General features: G+C 45.7%; 1 protein-coding gene across 1 annotated transcript in view; it reads right to left on the minus strand.

Annotated features, from left to right (window-relative positions):
* Positions 1–27,982, minus strand: part of grm2a (glutamate receptor, metabotropic 2a) — a 171,886-nt gene that overhangs the window by 103,447 nt on the left and 40,457 nt on the right. The window contains exon 2 of the mRNA XM_034166618.1: positions 27,244–27,980. Within this exon, the coding sequence (XP_034022509.1) occupies positions 27,244–27,771 (528 nt within the window). The 5' untranslated portion in view covers positions 27,772–27,980. The remainder of the gene's footprint in view (positions 1–27,243; positions 27,981–27,982) is intronic.

Consider the following 27,982-nt stretch of genomic DNA (forward strand, 5'->3'; position numbering starts at 1 on the left):
CACAAAGTCACACTTGGCATGCTCTTATTTAATCTCTCTCCAATATCGTCTATCATCATTTCTAAAAGGTGGTTCTGCTTTGCCATAAGATTTTAATGTACTTTGTTTTAAAAATTTTACAATCATGATATTCATTTTATTACCATTTATTACTTTTCAAAGGTTTTTTATTTGTCATTTGTGCATTATTTGTAGAATGTACAGTAAATACCCAGCAAAAAAGCCATTGCCATTAAAATGTAGTAAAATTGCTGTTAATTACTGTAAAAATGTTTACAGGTTTGTTATATACTGTAAATTACACCAACTTTTTGGTGTGTTTTTTTTTTTTTTGTTTTTTTTTACACAAAATGCAGTAATTAATTGTAATCTACTTTACATTATTTTGTATTCTATTCAAAGTACAGAATTTATTTGAGTTTCCAGCTATTAACACTTCACTCACCTTTCTTCTTCTTCTTTTGACTGCCTCCTATAGGGGGCACCACAGCTTGATTTGGCACAGGTTTTTATGCCAGATGCTATTTTTGATGCAACTCTCTTCCTGTACCCAGGCTTGAGAGGCGTGTCCTGACGAGATGATCTACACGTCGAGAGGATCTCCACCACGCAACAGCGCAAGCGCACACATGCGCACTTCTCTACCCCGGACTTTAACACCTCCCCTCGTTGAGTTTATCTACCTCTCTTTACTGTGACAGACTTGGAGACCTTGTCTTTACAAGAAAATACAACAGCAAGAAGTGTCTTTTCAGTTTTAAAAAGTAAAGATTTGTGCACGCTGTCTTTAACGCAGAATATTGTCGGGGAGCTCAACTTGAGTTGAGAAACCCACAAGTTTTGTTTTTACATTAAAATACAGCAATAAGTGTCTTTTCAGTTTTAAAAAGTTAAGATTTGCACATACGCACTTTCTTTAAAGCAGTTCGAACATTTTTAAAGTAATTTGCCTGTAAAAATAAACAATCTCATGTTAGGAGGAGGCTTTTATATGAATTGTATGCAGTGTATTTATACCTATAGCGAGTACATTTTCTGTATTTTTTCGTTAGGAACATAAATGTATGTATATGTATATTTTGCCTGTGCAAATAAGATACCTCCACGTTGCATTTATCTTTATTTAGTGAGTATGTATTTTATATGGCTTTAGGAGCCTGCATTTATGAAATAATTTTCATATGTCCCGTCAAGATGAGTTCTACTGCGTATGCACTTTAACACCTCAAAATGCAGTTTTCAAAAGTGTACACTGTAATTTACAAATCTGTATAGTACGCTTGGGATGATATTGATTTTTTTCTGTCATAATTATCTTGGCCATCGCAATTGAGATTAACGAAAATATCACAGTAATTAATAAACATTGTACAAGTTTAAAGTGGCTTTAAAATGCTGGAATCACAACAGTACATTTTATTGTAGGCTAAAAATAATATTTTTATTGCACAGTTTTCCCTATGGGCCACTATCAACTGAACTTATACGAAATATAATGGTATAAATTTTCTGTCCACTAAAGTCCAAAGGACATTGAGGGACAAATAGATGAGTATTACTGTCATGAACAATTATCTCGTAATAATAAAAAAAAAATAGCATCCAGGTTAAGAATACTTGTGTTTTTATAACGAGTACATTTTACACATTACTACAGTTGGATGAACAATTTATTTGACAGTCAACATAAGCTAACTTTGTCAAGAATCATACATTCAGGGAATGAAAGTGAAACGAGACGGGGAGCTCATCTCGACCCACGTAACTGTCGATTTACACTATGAGGAGCTCAATTTGACAAGGCAGCTCATCTCGACAGAACACCGGCACTACATATACACCGACATGTGCACCATGTGTATGTTTTAACAGTGGTAACAAAGTTTGGATATGCATGTTTACTCAGCACAAATTTTAACATCAGATTCTCTTCCTGACGCCACATCAGATGTACATGGACAATGGGGTTTAAACCTGAGACAATCTTGCTGGGATGCAAGAACACTAACCTATGCCCCACGGTGCTGCTGGGAGCAAATGGAGTACATGGAGAAAAACTACACAGACACGGGGAGAATATAGAAAAGTTCACACAGGTGGCGGAATTGAACCCAGGGCCGTCTAATTTGGGGCAGAGGACTACCCACTGTTCCACCATGCTAAAAGGTTTGCACAGACAATTTGTGTTTATATTTGCAACTTTGCACATTTTATGCACTTCAACAAAGCAGGCTGATAAACAGTCAAATTGGCTTTGGTCAACTGAGAAGTTGGATCAGATCTTAATTTTATAGGCTATTTATGTTCAACTTGCGTATTACAGTTGAGTGTTTGAACACTGCCGTTGCTTTTTTCTATTTATTTTCATTTATTTCATTTATATAGTACCAAATCACATCAAAGTGCCTCAAGGCACTTCACATAAGTAAGGTCAAACCTTACAACCATCTATCATCTGTTTCTATCATCAAATGCTCTCACATCATATCAGACTGTTTTGTCCAACACAGTCCAGCAGTTTTTACCTGTAATACACCTCATCTACAGTCCAAACACAACTTGTCTGTAATTTTACAATAATTTACTGAAGAAAAATGCTGTCAGCACCAGTAATTACTTCAATGCATGTTACAATTACAAAAATACAATTACATTATAATTACTGTAGGTTTTTTTTTTTTGTAGAGGTAAGAGGAGAAGGTGGGGTAATGTAATATCGCCAAAACAAAGGGTTGGTCTTGTTCAAATGTACAGAGTGACCCAAAAAAACAGAACCCATAAAAATTGCAATAACTCCTACAAACTTAAAATTCAGTCTGTGTCCGATCATTCCCCAAAGTTTCATTTATCTTAGTCGCTTTGCATAAAAGTCATATTCTTTTAAAATGATGCTCCAAATGCTATGATTTGTTGGCAAAATAGGTCTCCAGGCAAAATCTGTTTTCCATGTTGCGGAAGACTATTGGAACAATAGTCCTGCAAGAAATTTGCTGGACCTTTGTAGGATTTATTACAATTTTTATGGGTTGTGGGGGTTTTTTTTTTGTTTGTTTTTTGTTTTTTTTTGAGGGGGGGTCACCCTGTAGTAGCGCTCATTCATGCCTGATGTGGAAACACTCTTTGAGTTTGTGCAGACGATATGTATTATAAATGGGCAATTCTATGGTAAAATCTGGACATATTGCATCTAACCACTACAGATAAGCTCAGATTGTAATTCCGTTACCGTAGAATTGTCCAAATGCTTAAATAGTGGGGTTTTGCTCTGAGTAATAATCACGTGAATAATTTACAAAATGTTGGAATACGTTCTTTCATTTTACAAATGAATAATGCATTTGCACTCCACCTTACTGATACACTTTGTCATTGTTGTTCCTTCTGGCATGAGTTTTGTGTGTAATGTGCACCCATGTTTAAATCCTTTGTATTACTCGTGTGCTCCAGACCTTTGCACCGTCTACCTACAGATGAAGGCAGTGCTATAAATAGGCTGGCTTCTGGATGATTCTTCAGCTTGCTGAAAGCTCATAAATTCACCATATTGTTCTGCTCACATAACTCAGTCCTCAAATGTCAAGCACCATTATCATTAGATCAGTGTCCATCGCTTTGAATTTAGCACACTGCGAAAGAATGAACTTGAAATTTTTTGCCTCAGTGCAGTTTAGCAGATCAGGTCAGGTCGACAAGCATCTGCTTTGCTGCATCCACCAACTCATGAAACCACCCCTGGTCCTGATTAGCAACCACCCAGGCAGACCTACAGTCCATATGTCCTTTATGTATTAAACAATCTGGCACAGCCAGATGATACTTGTCTAGATGCTGGGGTCTACAGCAGCACCAAAGGTTTGCCCTGAGAGACCTGGTACCAAAGACATCCAGTTGTCATCTTTGGACACTTTTTAGTGTCCAGGGGCCTCATGTACAAAGACTTTCCATCAGGAATTTGTGTGGTATGTGTTTGCTTTTGTTATCTGTCTGTCTCTTGCTCTGCCTTTCTGCTTGGGTTTTCTCTGTCCTGTTCTTTCTTGTCTCTCTCTCTTTCTCTTGGTTCTTCATGGTGGGTGTTTCCCTCTGTCTGGCCATACCCTGGTTCTGAAAGTTTCCTCATATTTGTTCTTGATTTGCTGCTCATCACCTGGGTGCTTTATAAGCCTCACCGTTTGCCTTTGTTCCTTGCCTGATCGATGTTCCTTGTGCCTCTTTCTAGCTCTTTCTAACTCTGTTTTTGTGTTTCTTGCCTCACCTTGACTGCCTCATCGTGTTTTTTCACCTCGCCTTTGCCTGATGATTGTGTTACTGTTACTCTTTTTGGACTGCCTTTCTGTGTACTGACCCTTGCTTTCATATCAAGTAAACGCCTTAATTCTGCAGAGCTGTTTTTCTGCATCTTGCAATTGTGTCCAGCCTGATCTACCAGTAGAACCTGATACTTTCTCCTAAAAGCTGGCATACGCCAAAACCCTGAATCTGGTGTAAGCACAAATATATTAAGATGTACAATATGAAAGTGTGTGTGTAATTCACACACGTTCCATTTGTACATCCCACTGAACGTGGAATTGAGTGAGGAACCAAACTCCTCCCTGGCCACGCCCTATTTAAATATGCAATTTCATGTAAATAGGCCCTTGGAGGAGAGATTCCTCATGACGTTACATCAGACAACATGAACACAGAAAAGAAATTATACTACAGATGACTGGAAATTACATGGAGACACGCAGGGACAGTTTATTCATTACACTGTTAAACAGATTACTCATGAAACTGGAAAAATGTTCGTGGGAGCTACAGAGCGTGAGTGTGTGAGGCCGACACGCAGAACAGCGTGGCGTTAAAAAGGTGAGGCGCCCCTCTGCTGACCATTCACAATTTACACACGTGTTTATTGACAAATACTGAACACAGGAAGCCTGTTAATAAACTCTGCAGCTAACCATCAGGCAAAAATAAAAAAAATACAATAATAATAATAAGAAAAACATATTTGAATGCGCACATTCCCAAATGTGTCTGCGCTGGTTTTCGTTAAGAACAATTACATGAATAAATTACAACTCCAATTCCAATGAAGTTGGGACGTTCTGTGAAATGTAAATAAAAATAGAATACAATGATTTGCAAATCCTCTTCAACCTATATTCAACTGAATATCCCCAAAAGGCTCAACCATTCACAACCAAAAATGGGGTGAGGATCACCACTTTGTGAACAACTTGTTGTGTGGGCCGCTGAAGAGGAGGTACTGCTGGCCCACCACCACAAGATGGCGCCCTGCTTGAAGTGCGGGCTTCAAGCACGAGAGGGCGTCGGAGCGACCAGGAGTGACAGCTGTCACTCATCATCCGTACCAGCTGTCACTCATCCACTACTCATCACCACCACCATAAAGGCCGGACTGCAACTCCACCTCCCCGCCGAGAAATCAGCTACCATTCAGGTAACCTTCTCTGCTGTAATTATTGTTGTCCAAAACATTGTTCTGTGTGCAGCCGTGTTCCTGCGGGCTCTGTCGGAGGCTGGATTGGCGGACAGTGAGAGGACGACGTTCTTCGCCTCTCACTCCATCCAGGAAAGAGACCAACAGGAGCTGCACGGGTGAAATTGTTGCTGGAGGTGGAGGTTCTCCCTCCTAATTGTGTACAGACTGTGGGATTACTGAGTGTGCAACCTCACACTCATCAGGACTGTCTCTGTTCTCTGCCAGCAGTACCGGGTCTGACTGCTGAAGACAGCGGCCACCTGGGGCGCAGGGCTTGGCGGCTCCGGTGTTCTTCAGCTCCGTTGGCGGTGGAAGCTGTGTGGGATCCGGCTCTTCTCTCGCCAGGCGTCTTCTATCGTCGAGCCTGCCCACACGTCACCTGGTGTATGATTGACAGTCACCATATTGTTATTGTCTGTACGTCGTTGTGCGATTCACAACATTAAATTGTTACTTTTGGCTTATCCATTGTCCGTTCATTAACGCCCCCTGTTGTGGGTCCGTGTCACGACACTTTCACAACAGGATTTCTCGGCCAGCGTCATGGATCCCGAGGGGCGTCAACCATCGCTTGAACAGCCAATGGAAGAGCGAGGTGCACAAGCGCCAGCAGGAGGCGTGTTGGGTGAGCTGCAGCACATCTTAACCGCCTTTACCGCTCGGTTGGACTTAGTTACCAAGCAGAGCAGTGTTCTCAATCGTAGGATGGAGGCAGGTGGAAGCGCATGCTCAGGGCGCTGCTGCAGCACCTCCTCCTGCTGACCGTGTGCCAGAAACAGACATTCCGCTGGTCGTTCAACGGAGGCTGTGTGGAGACGTGCGCGGACTTCTTGATGCAGTGCTCGCTCGTCTTTTCACAGCGTCCCGTCATGTACGCATCAGACGCTAGCTGGGTGGCTTATGTGATCAATTTGCTTCGAGGAGAGGCACGCGCCTCGGCTATGGCGCTTTGGGAGCAGAATTCACGGCTCCTAACGGTTTATACTGAGTTTGTGAGGGAGTTCCGACAGGTGTTCGACCACCCTCATAGAGGCGAGACCGCTTCAAGTGTACTGCTGTCGATACGGCAGGGGCGTTGGAGCGCAGCGAAGTATGCAGTCAACTTCCGCATCGCGGCAGCGCGAGCCGGCTGGAATACTGTTGCGCTCCGCGCCGCCTTTGTAAACGGACTGTCTCTGATCCTTAAGGAGCACCTGGTGGCGAAGGACGAGCCGCGGGATTTAGATGGGCTTATCGACCTGGTTATACGGTTAGACAACCGATTAACAGAACACCGACGGGAGCGAGATGAAGGGCGTGGTCAGGCACAAGCCGTCCCTCTTCCTCCCGGGTCTGAAAGGGAGCCGACTTCCCCACGCTCCACTGCCAGGGCTCTCCACGTGACGACAGCTCCCCCTGCTGATGTTGCTAGGGAAACGAGCAGGGCCAAAAAGCGATCAGATCAGAGACAAAGGAGGCTGATCCGTGGAGAGTGTTTTCTCTGCAGCTCTACCGAGCACACACAGAGAGAATGCCCCAAACGGTCAAAACAGCAGCACTCGTCCTTAGCGACTGGGCTAAGGGTGGGTCACAACACCCACGTGGGGAAACCCCGACGATCTGCACGAATCCCAGTCACGATCCTGAGTGGGGATCTAACCCTTCACGCCCCAGCACTGGTGGACACGGGGTCGGAGGGGAATCTGCTGGATAGCAGATGGGCAAAGGAGGTTGGGCTCCCTCTAGTGGCCTTACCGTCACCATTGTCGGTGCGGGCACTAGATGGCACCCTTCGTCCACTAATCACACACCAGACACAGCCAGTGACATTGGTGGTGTCTGGGAATCACAGGGAGGAGATTGTGTTTTATGTAACACCTTCTACCTCCCGAGTGATTTTGGGTTTTCCATGGGTGTTAAAACACAATCCCCGGATTGATTGGTCATCTGGGGTTGTGGTTCAGTGGAGCGAAACCTGCCACCGGGAGTGTTTAGGATCCTCGGTTCCACCTGGTGTGACAGCTAAGGAGGAGGTTTTAGTCCCCCCCAATCTGGCGGTGGTGCCAGCCAAGTACCATGACCTTGCTGACGTCTTCAGCAAGGATCTGGCACTCACGCTGCCCCCGCACCATCCGTACGATTGTGCCATTGATTTGATGCCGGGCGCTGAGTACCCGTCCAGCAGGCTGTACAACCTCTCACGTCCGGAACGTGAATCAATGGAGACCTACATCCAGGACTCGTTAGCTGCCGGGTTGATCCGGAACTCCCACCTCCCCGATGGGTGCTGGTTTCTTTTTTGTGGGCAAGAAGGACGGCGGACTCCGTCCATGCATTGATTACAGAGGGCTGAACGAGATCACGGTTCGCAACCGATACCCGTTACCTCTGTTGGATTCAGTGTTCACACCCCTGCATGGAGCCCAAATTTTCACGAAATTGGATCTTAGGAATGCTTATCACCTGGTTCGGATCCGGGAGGGAGACGAGTGGAAGACGGCATTTAACACCCCGTTAGGTCACTTTGAGTACCTGGTCATGCCGTTCGGCCTCACCAATGTGCCCGCGACGTTCCAAGCATTGGTTAATGACGTCTTGCGGGACTTCCTGCATCGGTTTGTCTTCGTGTATCTAGACGATATACTCATCTTTTCTCCGGATCCTGAGACCCATGTCAAGCATGTACGTCAGGTCCTACAGCGGTTGTTAGAGAACTGGCTGTTTGTGAAGGGCGAGAAGTGTGAGTTCCACCGCACTTGTCTTTCCTGGGGTTCATAATCTCCTCCAACTCCGTCGCCCCTGATCTGGCCAACGTTGCGGCGGTGAGAGATTGGCCCCAACCAACGAACCGTAGGAAACTACAACAGTTCCTCGGTTTTGCAAATTTCTACCGGAGGTTCATCAAGGGCTACAGTCAGGTAGTTAGCCCCCTGACAGCCCTGACATCCACAAAAGTCCCCTTCACCTGGTCGGATCGGTGTGAAGCTGCGTTTAGGGAGTTGAAATGCCGGTTCTCGACTGCACCAGTTCTGGTGCAGCCCGATCCCAAGCGCCAGTTCGTAGTTGAAGTGGACGCCTCTGACTCAGGGATAGGAGCCGTGCTATCCCAGAGCGGGGAGTCCGACAAGGTTCTCCATCCATGTGCCTACTTTTCCCGCAGGTTGACCCCAGCTGAACTGAACTATGACGTCGGCAATCGGGAACTTCTTGCAGTGAAGGAGGCTCTTGAGGAGTGGAGACACCTGTTGGAGGGAGCATCGGTACCATTTACGGTTTTCACGGACCATCGGAACCTGGAGTACATCCGGACCGCGAAGCGTCTGAACCCCAGGCAAGCCCGCTGGTCGCTGTTCTTCGGGCGTTTTGACTTCCGGATCACCTACCGCCCCGGGACAAAGAACCAACGATCTGACGCCCTGTACCGGGGGCATGAAGAGGAGGTCAAGACCGAGCCGTCAGACCCCTCTGACACCATCATCCCCGAGTCCACTGTTGTGGCCACCCTTACCTGGGACGTGGAGAAGACCGTCCGGGAGGCCCTGACACGGAACCCAGACCCGGGGACAGGTTCGAAGGACAAGTTGTACGTCCCACCAGAGGCCAGGGCTGCAGTCCTTGACTTCTGTCACGGTTCCAAGCTCTCCTGTCATCCAGGGGTGTGAAGGACCATGGCAGTGGTCCGGCAGCGCTTCTGGTGGGCGTCTATGGAAGCCGACGTCCGGGAGTATGTCCAGGCCTGCACCACCTGTGCCAGGGGCAAAGCCGACCACCACAAGGCCCAAGGCCTCCTCGAGCCTCTGCCCGTGCCTCGTCGCCCCTGGTCTCATATTGGCCTGGACTTTGTCACGGGCCTCTTGCCGTCCCAGGGCAACACCACCATCTTAACGATAGTGGACCGGTTCTCCAAGGCGGCCCACTTCGTGGCCCTCCCAAAGCTCCCGACGGCCCAGGAGACTGCAGACCTCCTGGTCCACCACATCGTGCGTCTGCATGGGATTCCTTCAGACATTGTCTCGGATTGTGGTCATCAGTTCTCCTCCCAGGTCTGGAGGAGTTCCTGCAGGGAACTGGGGGCCACCGTCAGTCTCTCGTCTGGGTACCACCCCCAGACGAACGGGCAGTCAGAGCGGACGAACCAGGAACTGGAGCAGGCCCTCCGCTGCGTGACCTCCACGCACCCGACGGCCTGGAGTGACCATCTGGCCTGGATGGAGTGCGCTCATAATAGCCAAGTCTCATCTGCCACCGGCCTCTCTCCATTTGAGGTGTGTTTGGGGTACCAGCCCCCATTGTTTCCGCTAGTGGAGGGAGAGGTCAGGGTGCCCTCGGTCCAGGCCCATCTGAGGAAGTGCCGTCGGGTGTGGCATACCGCCCGCTCTGCCCTGCTCAGAGCCCGGACGAGGGCTAAGGCCCATGCAGACCTCCGGCGTTCCACGACCCCTGCATACCAGCCCGGGCAGGAGGTCTGGCTATCCACTAAGGACATCTCCCTGCAGGTGGAATCCCACAAACTAAAGGACAGGTACATCGGACCATTTCCCATACTCAAAGTCCTCAGTCCGGCCGCAGTGAAGCTGAAGCTGCCAGCTTCACTGCGGATACACCCCATGTTTCATGTGTCAAGACTCAAGCCCTGCCATACCTCACCACTGTGTGCCCCGGGACCAGCGCCGCCTCCTGCCCGTATCATTGACGGGGAGCCCGCATGGACGGTACGCCGGCTCCTGGACGTCCGTCGAAAGGACCGGGGGTTCCAGTATCTGGTGGACTGGGAGGGTTATGGCCCCGAAGAGCACTCCTGGGTGAAGAGGAGCTTCATCCTGGACCCGGCCCTCCTGGCCGACTTCTACGCCCGTCACCCAGACAAGCCTGGTCGGGCACCAGGAGGCGCCCGTTGAGGGGGGGGTCCTGTTGTGTGGGCCGCTGAAGAGGAGGTACTGCTGGCCCACCACCACAAGATGGCGTCCTGCTTGAAGTGCGGGCTTCAAGCACGAGAGGGCGTCGGAGTGACCAGGAGTGACAGCTGTCACTCATCATCCGTACCAGCTGTCACTCATCCACTACTCATCACCATCACCATAAAGGCCGGACTGCAACTCCACCTCCCCGCCGAGAAATCAGCTACCATTCAGGTAACCTTCTCTGCTGTAATTATTGTTGTCCAAAACATTGTTCTGTGTGCAGCCGTGTTCCTGCGGGCTCTGTCGGAGGCTGGATTGGCGGACAGTGAGAGGACGACGTTCTTCGCCTCTCACTCCATCCAGGAAAGAGACCAACAGGAGCTGCACGGGTGAAATTGTTGCTGGAGGTGGAGGTTCTCCCTCCTAATTGTGTACAGACTGTGGGATTACTGAGTGTGCAACCTCACACTCATCAGGACTGTCTCTGTTCTCTGCCAGCAGTACCGGGTCTGACTGCTGAAGACAGCGGCCACCTGGAGCGCAGGGCTTGGCTGCTCCGGTGTTCTTCAGCTCCGTTGGTGGTGGAAGCTGTGTGGGATCCGGCTCTTCTCTCGCCAGGCGTCTTCTATCATCGAGCCTGCCCACACGTCACCTGGTGTATGATTGACAGTCACCATATTGTTATTGTCTGTACGTCGTTGTGCAATTCACAACATTAAATTGTTACTTTTGGCTTATCCATTGTCCGTTCATTAACGCCCCCTGTTGTGGGTCCGTGTCACGACACTTTCACAACACAACTGTGTGAAAACATAGTCCAACAGTTTAAGAACAATATTTCTCAACGTTCAATTGCAAGGAATTTAGGGATTCCATCATTTTTTTTCTAAAGTTGGATGTTTTAACATGGGCTTCTACGGCAACATACAGACTTTTAGAGCCATCCTCAAGCAGCCAGTCAAGGAATGGCAACTTTTTCTTCATCTGGTTATCCCTCACATGGGGCCTTTGACGCTGACTGGTTGGTTGAGAATCACTGGACTGCAGAGTTCACTGACAGTGCCTGTTTATAATTCAGCTATGATGTCTAGAAAATTACTGAGGATCCTGTGATTTCTCAGGATGCCCCACAAAACAGTCAATCAACCAAATCAAACAGTTTGAGAAAATCAACACTGATCACAAACAAGCAAAGTCAGCAATAATACTAAATACTATAATAAACCAGTTTATGCACAACAGGTTCAGTAGGTTTTCCCACTTGTGTATTTTATGTTGGTGCATTTTGGATCAAGTCAGATCTGGTTACAAAAGACCACGATGGCTGTGTTATGTGAGCAAGAACAAAAACAGGGTTTCTCAAGAAGCATAACACAAACACTGATGCCCAATAATTTTAACGGTGTAAAACCTGAATTTCTGCCACTTTTGCATTCATGGTGATTTTTTCTTTTTTTTTTTTTTTTTTGCCTTCTTGCTCTCGGTCGGGATGGTCGCATTTTTCTTTCCTCCTCCCTCCCCAACTTTCCTGCTACTGTAGCGTGTTTGTCTGTGAGGCTGCCAGCCCTGCTCCTCTGGAAAACGGCAAAATGGATCTGATCAAGTGGTCGCTGAACACAATTGACACTATTTTTTCTACAAGACACTCGGGAGCGGCGGACCCGACCTGTCCTGCCGGGACACATGTGGCGGGTTACATGATGGACAGCTGGCGGAGGTGGCAAGTCATGTGCCTGTACACGTTGTCTGTGGAGGACGTTGAAGATGTTTACTTATTTGGAGCTGTGGTGACCGGGTTTCTGCTGTGTGGAGCGGCCATAGCACTGGTTTACCGGAAAATTAAGAAGGTGGAGGTGGCATTAATTGGCCCGTCCAGGCTGCCCCACATGATTGATTCGATTGGAAGGGCAGTGTCAGCTCAGTCGGCGGGTGTCAACCGCACATTGGAATCCATCTCGGGGAGAATGGCTGCACTGGAAAACTGCTTTGATCGTCAATAATGACCACATCCTCTCCTCTATTCAGATGTATTTGGGATCCACTCTGAAGTTTCAGACGGTGGAATCTTTCAGGCGTCTGTTAATCTGGATATCTATTTGGTTTCCAAACACCAGCTGCTCTTCAAGGCCGCTGGGATAAAACCCTCCCCCCGAGGAACACTCTTGATGCCTCGCTCCTCGTCTCCCCTGCCTCTTTGTCTTCTCCCTCCTCCCAGTCCTGATATGTTGACTGTGGGACCTTGAGACTCTGGTGGACTAATTCAGGACTGGGATTCCCCCCCCCCCAGGAAGGACAGATAAGGCCTGTCGATGGCGCCAAGGGTGGCCTTTTGGGCTGTCTGTCTGAACACTGGACACATTCAAGTCTCGGCTGTCGTCTGTTGTCTGCTGTGATTTGTTTACTGTTTTCCTGTGCTATGGGTTTTTTTTCTCCAGTGCTGCTGCGTGAGTTCAACACAGCAGTAATGGAGGTTTTTCTTTTCCCAATTCTTCCCTTGTGTGTGCTTTTATATGTGTTCATGTACCGGGTCGGCTTATGTATGTTGTGTGTGTTATGTGTGTGTTGTTGTTTGTTTGTCATGAGGCCGGTCAAGGTTTGCTCAGCCTTGCTCGTGACCTAGGGCAGGGATGTACATCTGGAGCTGGTCCCCGGGTGCCAAAAAGGCGACCTCTGCTCCTAACTGGCAATTAGGATGGGTACAATGCAGTAAACACATTTCATTGTGCAGGGAACATGTTCCTATGTGCATATGACAATAAACTCCTTTTGAATCCTTGAATCCTTAAAATTTTTGGGTCAAACCTTGCATACAATTTTGTTGAGACTAAATTGAAGCCATTTGCTGACATTGTTGTTGATCTACAAGACTGGTGATGGGCACTTATGATAAACAAAAAAGGAGTCATACATGGGTTTTGTTCTTTTTGTAGATACAGTTTAAATTATTAAAGTAAGAAAACTACATTCCTGGGTTGATTTACTTGTTGTGGAAATGTAGACTTTTTTAGCTGTGGAACTCCAACTTGGAAACTTTCTAACAAATAAACAACAATAGAATTTAAACAAACGGACACTCAGAGAGTGCATAATTCCACTATGACCCAACAATTTTGTGTTTACTGTACCTGTGCTTAACTGATCTTAAGTGTGGTTGGGGCCATTGTTTCATCAAAATAACACATAAATCAATCAGAGGGGATTATGACAGCATGAATTTAAATTGATCTTGGATTCTCCCCGATTTATGTCCACATTCCAAATGTGAAGTAATCTGTCCCAGTTGCTCACAACTGTTGGCAGCATGAAGGGCTGACAGTGCAGATTTTCCGGGAAGCATCGGGTGCACAGCAATTTTCAGATCTCTCCAGAGATGTTCAATCAGATTCAGCTCTGGCTGGGCCACTCAAGGACATTCACAGAGTTGTCCTGAACCCACTCCTTTGATTTCTTGGCTGTGTGCTTAGGGTCATTGTCGTACTGAAAGATGAACCGTTGCTCCAGTCTGACGTCAAGAGCGCTCTGGAGCAGGTTTTCATCCAGGATGTCTCTGTACATTGCTGCGTTCATCTTTTCCTCAATCCTGACTAGTCTCCCAGTTCCTGCTGCTGAAAAACATCCCCACAGCATGATCCTGCCACCACCATGCTACATTGTAGGGATGGTGCCTGGTTTCCTCCCAATATGACGCCTGGCATTCACACCAAAGAGTTCAATGTTTGTCTCATCAGACCAGAGAATTTTGTTTCTCATGGTCTGAGAGTCCTTCAGGTGCCTTTTGGCAAACTCCAGGCGGGCTGCCATGTGCCTTTTATTAAGGAGTGGCTTCTGTCTGGCCACCATACAGGTCTGATTGGTGGATTGCTGCAGAGATGGTTGTCCTACTGGAAAGTTCTCCTCTCTCCACAGAGGAATGCTGGAGCTCTGACAGAGTGACCATCGAGTTCTTGGTCACCTCCCTAACTAAGGCCCTTCTCCCTGATCACTCTGTTTAGCTGGGCAGCCAGCTCTAGGAAGAGCCCTGGTGGATCCAAAGTTCTTCCATTTACAGATGATGGAGGCCACTGTGCTCATTGGGACCTTCAAAGCAGCAGAAATGTTTTTGTACCCTTCCCCAGATTTGTACCTCAAGACAATCCTGTCTCTGAGGTGTACAGGCAATTCCTTTGACTTCATGCTTGGTTTGTGCTCTGACATGCACTGTCAACTGTGGGACCTTATATGTAGACAGGTGTGTGTCTTTCCAAATCATGTCCAATCAACTTAATTTACTCCAGGTGGACTCCAGTTAAGCTGTAGAAACATCTCAAGGATGGTCAGTCGAAACAGGATGCAGCTCAGCTCAATTTTGAGTTTCATGGCAAAGGCTGTGAATACTTATGTACATGTGATTACTTAGCTTTTTTATTTTTAATAAATTTGCAAAAATCTAAAAAACAAACTTTTTCACATTGTCATTATGAGGTATTGTGTGTACAATTTTGAGGGGAAAATGAATCTAATCAGTTTTGGAATAAGGCTGTAACATAACAGAATGTGGAAAAATGAAGCGCTGTGAATTCTTTCCGGGATGCTCTCTTACATCTGAATTGCGCAGATGACAGCTGGGTAAAAGGTGGGAAAGAAAAACCTGAAAACACCACAAAAAAAACTTAGATTCAAGTGCATGAAGTAAATACATACTCCTGACATTTGATCACATCTAACTTATCTCATGAAAAACTACTTCTAACAGGACTTTGACCTTGAAAGGTTTTTCCAAGGTAAAATTTTGTGGAATTGGAAACTATCGTTGGCAAAGGTTTGCGTTCCCAGAGTCAGCGGATTAGCAGTTACCAAAGCTAGCTGTTAGGTTAGCTGTGCTCACCACTGGAGGCACCATTACGTCTGAGTATTTCGGAGATAAACACGAATCTTTAAGCATGAATTAAACATCTGAATGTAGAGAATATCATTCCAACATCATTACTGAGCTCACACTGAGTAGCTGCTGTGCAGACAGACCACCGAGACTCCAAACTACACATTCAAACCATCCAGATGGCATCACAGACTTCCCTATGGCGAATGAAGATACAGACACTGATTGAGGAATGGTTTGATGCCATATGACACCATGTGACTCACTCCATCTCATTCCTTACATGAGCTGCCCGTTGCTGCAACCCTGAGTTCCATATTCTCAGGCACAAGTGAGCCAAACCAACAGACAGCCCAGCTGCAGCCACAGATGGAGATGATTGGAACTGAGGCTGCAAAAGCGTCACAGAACTTCGCCTCCACACTTAACTCAATCTGTGCTTGTGGTACGCCAGCACGGTCAGGCCTGCAGCCAGATCCACCCCCGTAGCGCTCATTGTCACACCACAACAACACCAGCAGCAGCGGCGGGGCACAAAGACACACTCCTTCATTGTGACAGATTTAGCCAGCACTCAGCGCTCTCACCACCTGTCAGAACGTTATGTTCCACCGTGTCACCATGGCAATAAGGGTCTTAAAGGTAATATTGTGAGCTGTCCTGTAAATGTTGTACCTTTGGCATGAAATGCACACTAGGGGATTGACTGCCTAACCTTCACACAAAGGAGCAGATGAGTTTCACACAGATGGGTTAGTTCATGAACAGTATGGCTGGTTATAGAGAATTCAGGAATTCAAACATAAAAGAAACTAACAAGCAACAGCAGGAAAACGTTAGATGCTCACATCCCCTAAATGTTTGTATAACACCAGTGCCCCGTAGTAATAAATGCTGCACATTTAGAGGAGCATATATGTGAAATGAGCGTGCATCCCAAAACCACACAAGGTCACCTCCATGAGGGCTCACCACCCAGAAGAGAAGTGTAAAGGATCTGGTACACTGTGTTACAGGCAGTGGACAGGGGCCAACTCAGTTACAGTGCATTTTATTTGTTTGTTTGTTTGTTTGTTTGTTTGTTTGTTTTGCTCACTGCTTTTACATTTTAGTGCCTCATATTTTTCACTCTGTGTGTGATTTGAGGGATTTTTTGTTTTGTTTTGTTTTGTTTTAAACAAATTATAACTGAGATTACGTCAAATTAATTGCTAATTGCAAAGGCTCCCCCAACCTTCGGTAATGACTTAAAGAGTAAGGTCATGGATGCAAGCGGTAGAGATTAGATTCTTTCGTCGGATATCACTACTAAACAGGGTGAGAAGCTCAACTATCCAGGAGGGACTGAGAGTAGAGCCACTGCTTTTTTTGCATTGAAAAGAGCCACCTGAGGTGGTTTGGGCATCTGGTGAGGACACACCCTGATTGTCTCCCTTGGGAGGTCTTCCAGGCATGGGAAGACCCAGGACATGCTGGAGGGATTATATTTCTCATCTGGCTTGGCAATGCCTCAGGATCCCCCAGGAAGAGTTACAGGACTTAGCCGAGGATAGGGAAGTGTGGGATGTGCTGCTTGGTCTGCTACTATCATAACCCAGACCTGGATAAGCAGTAGAAAGTCACTGAATGAATGCACAATTGCAAAGCCTGTAATTAATGGGATTTAACATTTTTAATCACCTGACAGCCCTAATTGATTTATTTATTAAACAAGTTAACAAATTAATGCAAATACAAATTCAGATTTATTAACTTACATAGCGCCAATTCACGATAAAATCCTCTCAAGACGCTTCACACAACATAACATGGAAAACACAACAAAAGGAAAAGATTAAAACATGATAAAAAAAAAGCAACCCATAAAAAGTACAAATAATAAAAATGTAATATACATAATAACATACATAAAATACTAATGATAAAACTGGGAAAACAGGTGGGTCTTAAGTCTTGATTAAAAGTCAGATTGTCTTATATGTACTGGGAGATTGTTCCACAGGGGCAGGGGCATGATAAGAAAAGCCCTGTGTCCGGCAGACTTTTTATTCACCCTGGGAACACAGAGGAGTCCCATACCCTGTGAACGCAGGGCCCGAGCTGGTATGTAGGCCCTAACCAGTCCGCCAGGTAGGGAAGTGCCAGTCCGTGAGCAATTTTGTAGGCCAGTAGCAAAACCTTAAAGTCCGATCTTGCAGAGACAGGAAGCCAGTGAAGAGATGCCAAAATGGGTGTAATATGATCACACTTTCTGCTTTGTGTCAAAAGTCTGACAGCAGCATTTTGAACCAGTTGGAGACCCCTAATGCTGGACTGCGGTAAACCAGAAAATAAAGCATTGCAATTGTCCAATCTGGAAGAGATAAATGCATGAATCAGGGTCTCAGCATCAGCCATAGACAGGATAGGACGAATCTTCACGATATTGCGTAGATGGAAGCAAGCAGTCCTCGTAATGACTCTAATGTTGAAGTCAAAAGACAACATAGCATCAAAAATTACCCCAAGGTTCCTCACTTTGTTAAGATTACCAGCAATTATCAGCATATACAATTATCATCATCATAGCAATGAAAGGCAATCCCAAAACGCCACAGTATATGCCCAAGGGGTGCTATATACAGGGAGGAAAGCAAGAAAATACAAGAACATTTCCAAGTTATTTGCTATCTGTTGAACCAGCAATAGAGAGAAACAGTATGGTAGTTCATAGTCATTTTGTTTTTAGAGTGAGCTCATTTCATGAATTGATAAAGGAACAGTAAAGGAAGCAGAAGAGGGGAGCTGGACTGAATGGGACGAATACTAGACAGTAAATTTGCAGAGTAAAATTTACTCTGCCAGGATAACATTTGGTCCCAGTCTAAATAGAGTAAAATACACTTTATTATAGAGTGAAATCAACTCTACCATCTTCTCAAATCAAATGTTTCTACTCCAATAAGAGTTGATTTGGCACTGTGATAGAGTTGATTTAGCACTGTGATAGAGTATATTTAACTCTATTTGGACTGGGACCAAATGTTATCCCAGCAGAGTAAATTTTACTATGAAAATTTACTGCGTATGAGTAGGGAAGGTCAAAAAGCAAAACATCTCTCATTACCACTAAGGTGCCTTTGTGCAAGATCCTAAACATCCAAATTGCTTCCTTTGTACATTTAAACATGCACCTTGCATATCAGGTTGTGACATGGGTCTGTGTGAATGGGTGAGTGTCAGGTACCATTTTATTAAAAACAAACAAAAAAACGTATCAAATGCAGTACATTTACTCCAGGAATATACAATAATGCTTAATTTGAAATTTTGGGGTATTCACGCAGACCATGCAACATGTCCATTTAAAATGCCTTGAAGAATTCATTAAAAAAAAAAAAAAAGTTTGGGGCAGATTTACAGCTCAGTTGTGAAGCAGAATGATGAAAACATTCCCCAACTAGCCGTGAGAAAAAGTCACAAGCTGACACACACCTCATAATTACAAGTCGGAGTGACATTCAGGGTGACAGTGGGAACTTGGCGTGCACGGACATGTCCTGTAGTGCACTCCTATTGATAAGGAAGACTGTGTGAGAAGCTAGAGAAGATTGCACACCAAGAGCTTGTAATAGCACATCTATAAATTACTGCAAGACAAGCGCGCTCTCTAAGGAGCACCAGATGTAGACTTTCACTAAAATTACAACTCGTTTATCACATCCTCTGTTTGCAAACTGCCCTTTTCACCAGGAATCCCTTTATAGGTGCTCTGATTCCCCTCCTCTATGTTCTATCAATCCCCAGGAGCTTTCAGTCTGTAATGCATCACTGTGTTACATGTTCTTAATAAATGTTAGAGAGTAACTACAGTAAGCAGTAATATGTGCAGAGTAGGCTTTGGAGACTAAAGAAATGTAGCTTATCCAATGGCATGGTATAATTTTACATATTCTAATGACAGTCAAATATATACATATATAAAAAAGGAATTCAAGCTTCTTTATATTAAAACAAGCCACAGTGGCCTGACCACCTGGACTGTGCAATCAGCAACATTAAAATACATTAAAAAAAATAAAAATTTGAAAAAAATCCCTTGCCAGTGTACCACTGAATTATTTTAAAACCTAAAGCCCACAAGTGACATGATTATGAAATAAATGACATATGATTTAGCCTGGACTTCTCTAGCACTGTTGCTGGATTTTCACATTATCAATAAATCACATGCTTGAGCTCATTTTGTTCCAGAGAAGGTATGTTTTCTGTAAATCCCTGTATAGTATTGCCATTATGTTGAAAAATAGTAAATATAAAATGTGACAAACATGACTTACAGGGGTACTGGACCTGCCCTCAGGCTGCTCCGATTTACAAGTGTTAATCATTAGAAATGGACTCTTTGGGGTTTTGACTACTTGATTGACTGAATAAGTACCATGATTCTAGGCGTTACCTTGGTTTTTTGGAAGCTTCAACGTGCCTATGACATCACTATAAGCAGGGATTCTCAAGCTTTTCTACAGTAAGGCCCACCTGCTATGATTCAGGGCCCATTAAAAAAAAATCCCCAATTTTTTTGGCTAATCTATTGTAAAGTGTATTAATGGAACGCAACACTGTTTTCTCTTGGGAGCCCAGGACTTTAATAAATACAATAAAAACAAACTGTAATCTGGATTGTATTTTTGCATAATTTTGCATAGTTTTTAGGTAAACAGTAACACTGCTATTATTTTCTTGCTTATAAAACTTTTCCATTTTTCGCTATCTATCCTTAATTTACAGCAAAGAATGTTAGCTTGTCAAAGTGAGAGTGTTATTTTAATGGTTGATTATGCCCAGTGTCAGTCAGTGTGGGCATTTGCCCCTGTCCACTGCCTGTAACACAGCACATCAGACCCTTTATGCTCCTCTTGTGGGTGGCGACCCCGCATGGACGTGACATGGAGGTTTGGAGCCTGACCGAGTCCCACGATTGTAGACCTGGCCACCAGGGGCTTTCCTTCATGCAATGCTGCTTGTTGACTGAAAGTTTTTGCAGTGCTCACACCAATTAGATTTTGATCATGGCTCAAGTAGAGGAACATTTGGCAGAACAGTCTGCAAATATGACGAACTTAACAACACAAAGACACTCAAATGACCCACAATTCATGGAGGAAAATTGCATGTACTGTATCGTTGGCTTGGAGGTTGATGATTGTATAAAGAAGTGGAGCTTGTTGAGGGACAAATTGGTCCATAAACAGCCGCTGTTCCTGCGGTAAATTCCATTAAAACACCCACCAACACGATGGAGAACTTTAACAGGGTCACGCGCACATCAACATCATTGCATAGCCAGAGACTTACAAAGCTGTAGAAGCATAAATCAGGCTTTAGGATTTTAAGTTACCACTCCACAATGGAATGAGAAAGAAGAGTGACTCAACCAAATGTAATGCTTTGAATGCACACAATACCCAGCGCTTATTTAAGGCAGGCGTTAATTTTTTCAGACAAAGTTTTGACCCGGTCATGAAATGAGGCAGGACCCTATTCAAGGTCAGGCGTTTAATCAAGGAAATATGTAAGGCTAATTGGTGCTAGGAATTCCCTGTACATATAATGGATTTTGTCTGTTTTATACATATAGCTGATTTCAATTTTAACCCCTTAAAGCCTGAATTTATATAGCTGTATATAAAAAAATGTTTTGTGTGTTTTTGCCTTTAAGTAGATGGTAAATAATGTTGAGATTATTAATTTCACTTTTGCACAAAAACTAAATAGGAATTTTGGTATTTTGGTTATGACTTTATGTTATAATGTTATAATAATAATAATGGTATGTTGCAAATTTGCGACAACAGGCATACTGGTCAATTTGGTATGTTGCATATTTGAGTCAAATATTGTAGCATATATGCGACGATAGGCGTTAAGGGGTTAATGGACAAAATTCGCTGGTCCATTTGAATTCATTATATGTGAGTTTTGCTGTAGATGGAAAAGCGCTATATGGATGTTGCCCCGGAGTGTCATGGTGAAGAAGTTGAGCCAGAAGGTGGCTTATATGTTGTTTAAACTATTGGATTTTAATTATATAGCAGATTAATATTAGATATATTATTGATATTGTTAAATATTAGCTTCAATTAATTAACTTCAACTTGAAAAAAAGTACAAGGCCCACTAATGGGGCACAACCCAGTGGTTGGGAATCACTGACTATAAAGACATGGAGGGTACTCTTCAGCAACTTTGTAGAATCGCCCTGTAGTCATTTCAAGAAAAAAAAAAATCAAACTTTTGCAAATTTAGAAAAAAACGACCTCTAACCATAATGTGCTGCATTATAAATTTGAACAGGCCAATAACAGCCTAGTATGTGTTGTGTGGTGCAGCCCAATCCTAGCCGCCAGTTTGTGGTTGAAGTGGACGTCTCTGACTCAGGGATAGGAGCCGTGTTGTCCCAGAGCGGAGAGTCCGACAAGATTCTCCACCCATGTGCCTATTTTTCACGCAGGTTGACCCCGGCTGAACGGAACTATGACGTGGGCAATCGAGAACTCCTCACAGTGAAAGAGGCTCTTGAGGAGTGGAGACATCTGTTGGAGGGAGCTGCGGTGCCATTTACGGTTTTCACGGACCATTGGAATCTGGAGTATATCAGGACTGCCAAGCGACTGAACCCCAGGCAAGCCCGCTGGTCACTGTTCTTCGGGCGTTTTGACTTCCGGATCACCTACCACCCCGGGACCAAGAATCAAAGATCTGACGCCTTGTCCCGGGTTCAGGAAGAGGAAGTCAAGACCGAGCTGTCGGATCCACCGAATCCCATCCTACCCGAGTCCACTATTGTGGCCACCCTTACCTGGGACGTGGAGAAGACCGTCCGGGAGGCCCTGGCACGGAACCCGGACCCGGGAAACGGCCCGAAGAACCGTCTGTACATCCCACCAGAAGCCAGGGCTGCAGTCCTGGACTTCTGTCACGGTTCCAAGCTCTCCTGTCACCCAGGGGTGCGAAGAACCGTGGCAGTGGTCCGGCAGCGCTTCTGGTGGGCGTCCATGGAAGCTGACATCCGGGAATACGTCCAGGCCTGTACCATCTGTGCCAGGGGCAAGGCAGACCACAAGAGGAACCAAGGACTTCTCCAGCCGCTTCCGGTACCTCATTGCCCCTGGTCCCACATCGGCCTGGACTTTGTCACGGGCCTCCCACCATCCCAGGGAATGACAACCATCCTCACGATAGTGAACCGATTCTCCAAGGCGGCCCACTTCGTGGCCCTCCCGAAGCTCCCAACAGCCCAGGAGACAGCAGACCTCCTGTTCCACCACGTCGTACATCTGCATGGGATACCAATGGACATCATCTCTGATCGTGGTCCCCAGTTCTCCTCTCAAGTGTGGAGGAGTTTCTGCAGGGAACTGGGGGCCACCGTGAGCCTCTCGTCCGGGTATCACCCCCAGACGAACAGACAGGCAGAACGGGTCAACCAGGAACTGGAGCAGGCCCTGCGCTGTGTAAAATCCACGCACCCGACAGCCTGGAGTGAACATCTGGCCTGGATCGAGTACGCGCATAACAGTCAAGTGTCCTCCGCCACCGGCCTCTCCCCGTTTGAGGTGTGTCTGGGGTATCAGCCCCCACTGTTTCCCGTTGTGGAGGGAGAGGTCGGTGTGCCCTCTGTCCAGGCCCACCTGCGACGATGCCATCGGGTGTGGTGCACAGCCCGTTCTGCCTTACTGCAGGCCAGGACGAGGGCTAAGGCCCATGCAGACCGCCGGCGTTCCCCAGCCCCTGCATACCAGCCCGAGCAGGAGGTGTGGTTATCCACGAAGGACATACCTCTCCAGGTGGACTCCCCAAAACTGAAGGACAGATACATCGGCCCCTTCAAAGTCCTCAAAGTCCTCAGTCCGGCCGCAGTAAAGCTCCAACTCCCAGCTTCACTTTTGATCCACCCCGTATTCCATGTCTCCAGACTCAAACCATACCACTCCTCACCCCTCTGTGTTCCCGGACCGGCGCTGCCTCCTGCCCGGATCATCGACGGGGAGCCGGCTTGGACAGTGCGCCGGCTTCTGGACATCCGTCGAAAGGGCCGGGGATTCCAGTACTTGGTGGACTGGGAGGGGTATGGACCTGAGGAACGTTCCTGGGTGAAGAGGAGCTTCATCCTGGACCCGGCCCTCCTGGCCGACTTCTACACACGTCACCCCGACAAGCCGGGTCGGGCGCCTCCTGGCGCCCGTTGAGGGGGTGGTCTTGTTGTGTGGGCCACTGAAGAGGAGGTACTGCTGGCCCACCACCAGAGGGCGCCCTGCCTGAAGTGCAGGCTTCAGGCAAGAGAGGGTGCCGGAGCATCCGGGAGTGACAGCTGTCACTCATCAACAAGCACCAGCTGTCACTCATCATCACCATCACCTCAAAAGCCGGGCAGCAACTCCACCTCACTGCCAAGATATCGTCTACCCTATAGGTAAACCTCTCAGCCGTAATTGTGCCAAAACGCACATAATTTTCTGAGTCTTTGCAGGAGTACCTGAGGATCCTACTTGTAGCTGGACGCTGAGTTTGGGAAGCATGACGAGTGACGGACTTCACTCCGCACGTCAAACTAAGAGAAGTAGCTCTCAGGCTCTGCACGAACAGTGTTACTGTGTTTGAGGTGGAGGTGTTTTTCCCACCTGGAGAAGAACTGCTTTTTGCTGACTGTTTACTGGGTGTGTTTTCACACACTCACCCTTAACTGTCTTTCTGCCTCCTGCCAGCAGTACCAGATCCGACAGCTGGAGACGGTGGCCACCTGGGGATTCAGGACTTGGCGACTCCGGTGTGTTCCAGATCCGGTGGCAGTGGAAATCGTGTGGGGCCCGGCTCTTCTCTGGATGGTTGTCTCCTATCCTCGAGCCTGCCCACACGTCACCCTCGTATATTTGACTGTAATCCAAATTCTGCATCTGTCTGTATTTCTTTGTGCACGTTTCACAACAGTAAAGTGTTGTAATTTTGACTCATCCATTGTCTGTTCATTTACGCCCCCTGTTGTGGGTCCGTGTCACTGCACTTTCCCAACAGTATGTATGCAAATTAACCTGAGCGTGCAGACTCAGTCAGGTCAGTTTGTGGGGCAAACAGTGGAAAATTCATAGTTCCTGTATTTTCAGGGAGAAAAAGGGAGAGACGGTGCCTTTTTCAAGTTTACTGAAGGATTTATGTTGGCTCCATGAACAAACAAGCTGGAATAAGCGAAGTGCGCAACGCATATGCGCATGCATGGGTCAAACGGGGTCAAAAATTCCAGCTACCAAATACACCGCTACCATTGAATTTCGTATACAGTAGCGTTAGCAGACTGTGAAAGTTAAGGCTTTTACAGGGATTGTTTCAAAGGCTTTAAGCCTTAAGCGACGCATACAATAATGACAGGTGCACATTGTGCTGTTTTCAAATGCTCGAACACAATTTATAGGCTTGAAAGGTGGCTGAAAACACGATTGCAAAGCTCCACCAAGTCCACACAAAGACGGAAAGAAGAAGAAATGTGGTTGTAAACCTCCATTCATTCTACACAATTTCCCCACAGAAAAGAAATATCCAGACAGACGTAAAAGACAGACTAAAATTGCAAGTTTCTTGCACACATTTATTTCGTCAATATCATGAAACCGTGCCAAATTATAATGTGCTTGATTTTTGCCATTTTCGTGCATCGGCTTATGACTGTAATGTTGCACCATGAATGACATGGTGCGTAATATTGTAATATTGACACATTCTATCAACGAACTGCATGCATGCACATATCATTGTATGTCTGTCAACTTATCAAAACAAACATGACAACAAAGAGGTTATACCGCGATTTTGCAAGTTCTTCCACTTAGAAATCATGGAGGGGTCTGAAATTTTCATCTTAGGTGCATGTCCACTGTGAGAGACATAATCTAAAAAAAAAAAAAATCTAGAGAAAGTTCTGTGTGGAGGAGTGGGCCAAAATCCCTGCTGCAGTGTGTGCAAACCTGGTGAAAAACTACAGGAAATGTTTGACCTCTGTAATTGCAAACAAAGGCTACTGTACCAAATATTAACACTGATTTTCACAGGTGTTGAAATACTTATTTGCAGCAGTAACATACAAATAAATTATTAAAAAATCATACATTGTGATTTCCGGATTTTTTTTTTTTTTTAGATTATGTCTCTCACAATGGACATGCACCTAAGATGAATATTTCAGACCCCTCCATGATTTCTAAGTGGGAGAACTTGCAAAACCGCAGGATCTTCAAATACTTATTTTCCTTACTATATGTGAGACCCACCTTCCTTGTAGTCATTACGAAGCCGGTGGAGTCGCGATTTCTCATCCCTGCTTAGCAAATATTCTGCAATATCCACAGTTTCAGACTCTGGACTTCATCTAACCAGTAATCAGTTGCCTTCAAGGGGTCAGAAATTTGTTTGTCTCCAACTATCAACAAGGGCTGGTAGTCATTTTCGACACCAGCTCTCTCTTCCTCCTTTGTTAGCACCAACGGTAGTTTCTGTCCGGATAATACACCGCACGGCCCGAGATGTGCACTTCGCTTATTGTGTCAGTGTGTGAAGGTTCAGAGGCCCAACTAACACTTATTTTATCACCTCATTGTGATTGGGACACAGGTAGCAGTACTGCTGAAGAGCCATCACACTGTCACTAGTCATCATGTCAGCTCATCCTCAGCAGAAATCTGGATCTGCTCTGAAGTGTAAATTACTGGGAACGAGAACGAGATCTGCTAAATTAGATCAGCCGAGCACGCCGACATTCAGGTAAACAGATCCTCCTTACACAACTGATACTCATTATGTCCCTGTGTTAGCACCCCGACAAGGGTAATTGCACATGATACTTAGGTCTAAATGGGCAGTTATACAACTACCCATCATACGCCCTCCTGTGCTTTCACTCCTGCAACTGTGCCTCAGCTGCACGCTTTGCCTAGGCTTTTCCAAAGCCTAGGTCTGTACACTGTAAAATGCAGTGATTGGAGACGGATTGCAAATTCTATATTCATAAGTGCAGAGTATTGAAAAGGAATTTACACAGACTTCTGGCTGAATTTGAACAATATGTAAGCAGATGCTCCCAAATGTCACAAAACTGTAACACTCTATAAAGAACTTTTTAAAGAGAATTAATGTTAAAGAATCCCTTTACTTTTTTATTGTACAACTTATTTTATTTTCTATCTCTTTTTATTTATAGTGATGGTACTGTGAATATTATTGTGGGCTTTTCCCTTGTTTGCTTACTGTTAATGTATTTGTTGAAATAAAGTTTTGGGAAAAAACTGTGGAAGAGACAAAAAAAATTAGTAGAGTAAAAACACCTTAAAATATTTAGAACTACAAATAAATTTGATTCTTGGTTTGTTCATTTATTTTGCTATCAAGTTCTCAAGGCCAGGGCTTCTCAAACTCTGGAGATTAATTAGTCACAGAGGCACACAGCACGGGGAACGAGGTAAGTAGCCTGAGTGAGTCCGAGTGAGATATGCCGTTCAATATGGGAACAGCCGCGGAGGCATTGCGCATGCATTTTCATTTGCACTTTGAACACAGAGGATTGTAGATATCCCTCAGTGCTTTGCAGCTGCAGCGGAGGTGGGGGGACCCACTGCCACTCCATGAGAACAGAGACTAGATCAATACGTGTTTTCACTTTTGTTTTGCCAAACATCCGAAAAATCTCCAGTGACGCCAGGAAAAGTAGCTCGATTTGTCACTACTCGCTTTTGAGAAAATAAGTCATCAAGACAGTTTGGAAAGTCACCAGATTTAGTGAGAAACTCGCCAAGTTGGAAACACGAGTTAAATGTAGCTTAAAACTTTGTCATGTTCTTTAATTTCCAAAGCCTAGGTCTAGTGGCCACCACATCCACTGCCGCTTGTTTAGAATTGTGCTGCCAGTCAAATACAATGTATCTTTTGAAATAATTAATGCTGTAGACACAACACAAACAACCACATAATGTGCTTCCACGGACTCGTACCTGAATAGAGACGTCGCTGTAGGAGCCACCTATTACCCCCGAAATGGCCAGAGGGACTTCATCATGGATAGCGTAGGATCCATCTGGGCACGTGTACTCGCTGTCATCTACTTTGGTGAGGGAGGCCCTGACAAACTCCAGAGACTGCTCGAGAGCGTAGGTGTCCTTGGAACAAGTGTCCAGTATATGAGCTCCCAGTCTGATCCCGGGCAGGATGCGCTCATTCTTATTGATTTCATCTAGAGCCAGCAGCATAGCCTCCAGTCTCTGAATCCCTCTCTGTGCATTGATCTTCCCACAATCCTCTGCCCCCTCACCTTTCTGATGCACAGGAAACAGGCCGCCAATCATTAAGTCTCCTTCCAGTGTGATCTCCCTCTTGGAGTCGGTGTTATAACTGACCACAGGCAAACCCTGAGGAGTCTGGGCCAGCAGAGAGACATACACACATACCAGGCTGAGGTGGGGCAGCCACATGGGTCGGGGCACAGGGCGTACCCCCTGCACAGGGGATCTCCCCAGTGACATATCCCTGGGCTCAAACAAAATGTGTCACCGTCCTCCTGGTGGTTTCTGATCAGACTGCAATCAGCTTTTGATAACGCTGAGGAAACAAACAGGAAGCGTGACAGCACCAGATCTCAAAGCACCAGTGTTTTTATTCTGACAGAGGCCATTTACAGCGACAGTGCCATCCTCTTCATTCTTTCTTCTTCTGGGTTTATGGAGATTACAGCCT

The sequence above is a fragment of the Thalassophryne amazonica genome, chromosome 3 (assembly GCF_902500255.1).
Source record: "Thalassophryne amazonica chromosome 3, fThaAma1.1, whole genome shotgun sequence".
Classification (NCBI taxonomy): Eukaryota; Metazoa; Chordata; class Actinopteri; order Batrachoidiformes; family Batrachoididae; genus Thalassophryne; species Thalassophryne amazonica.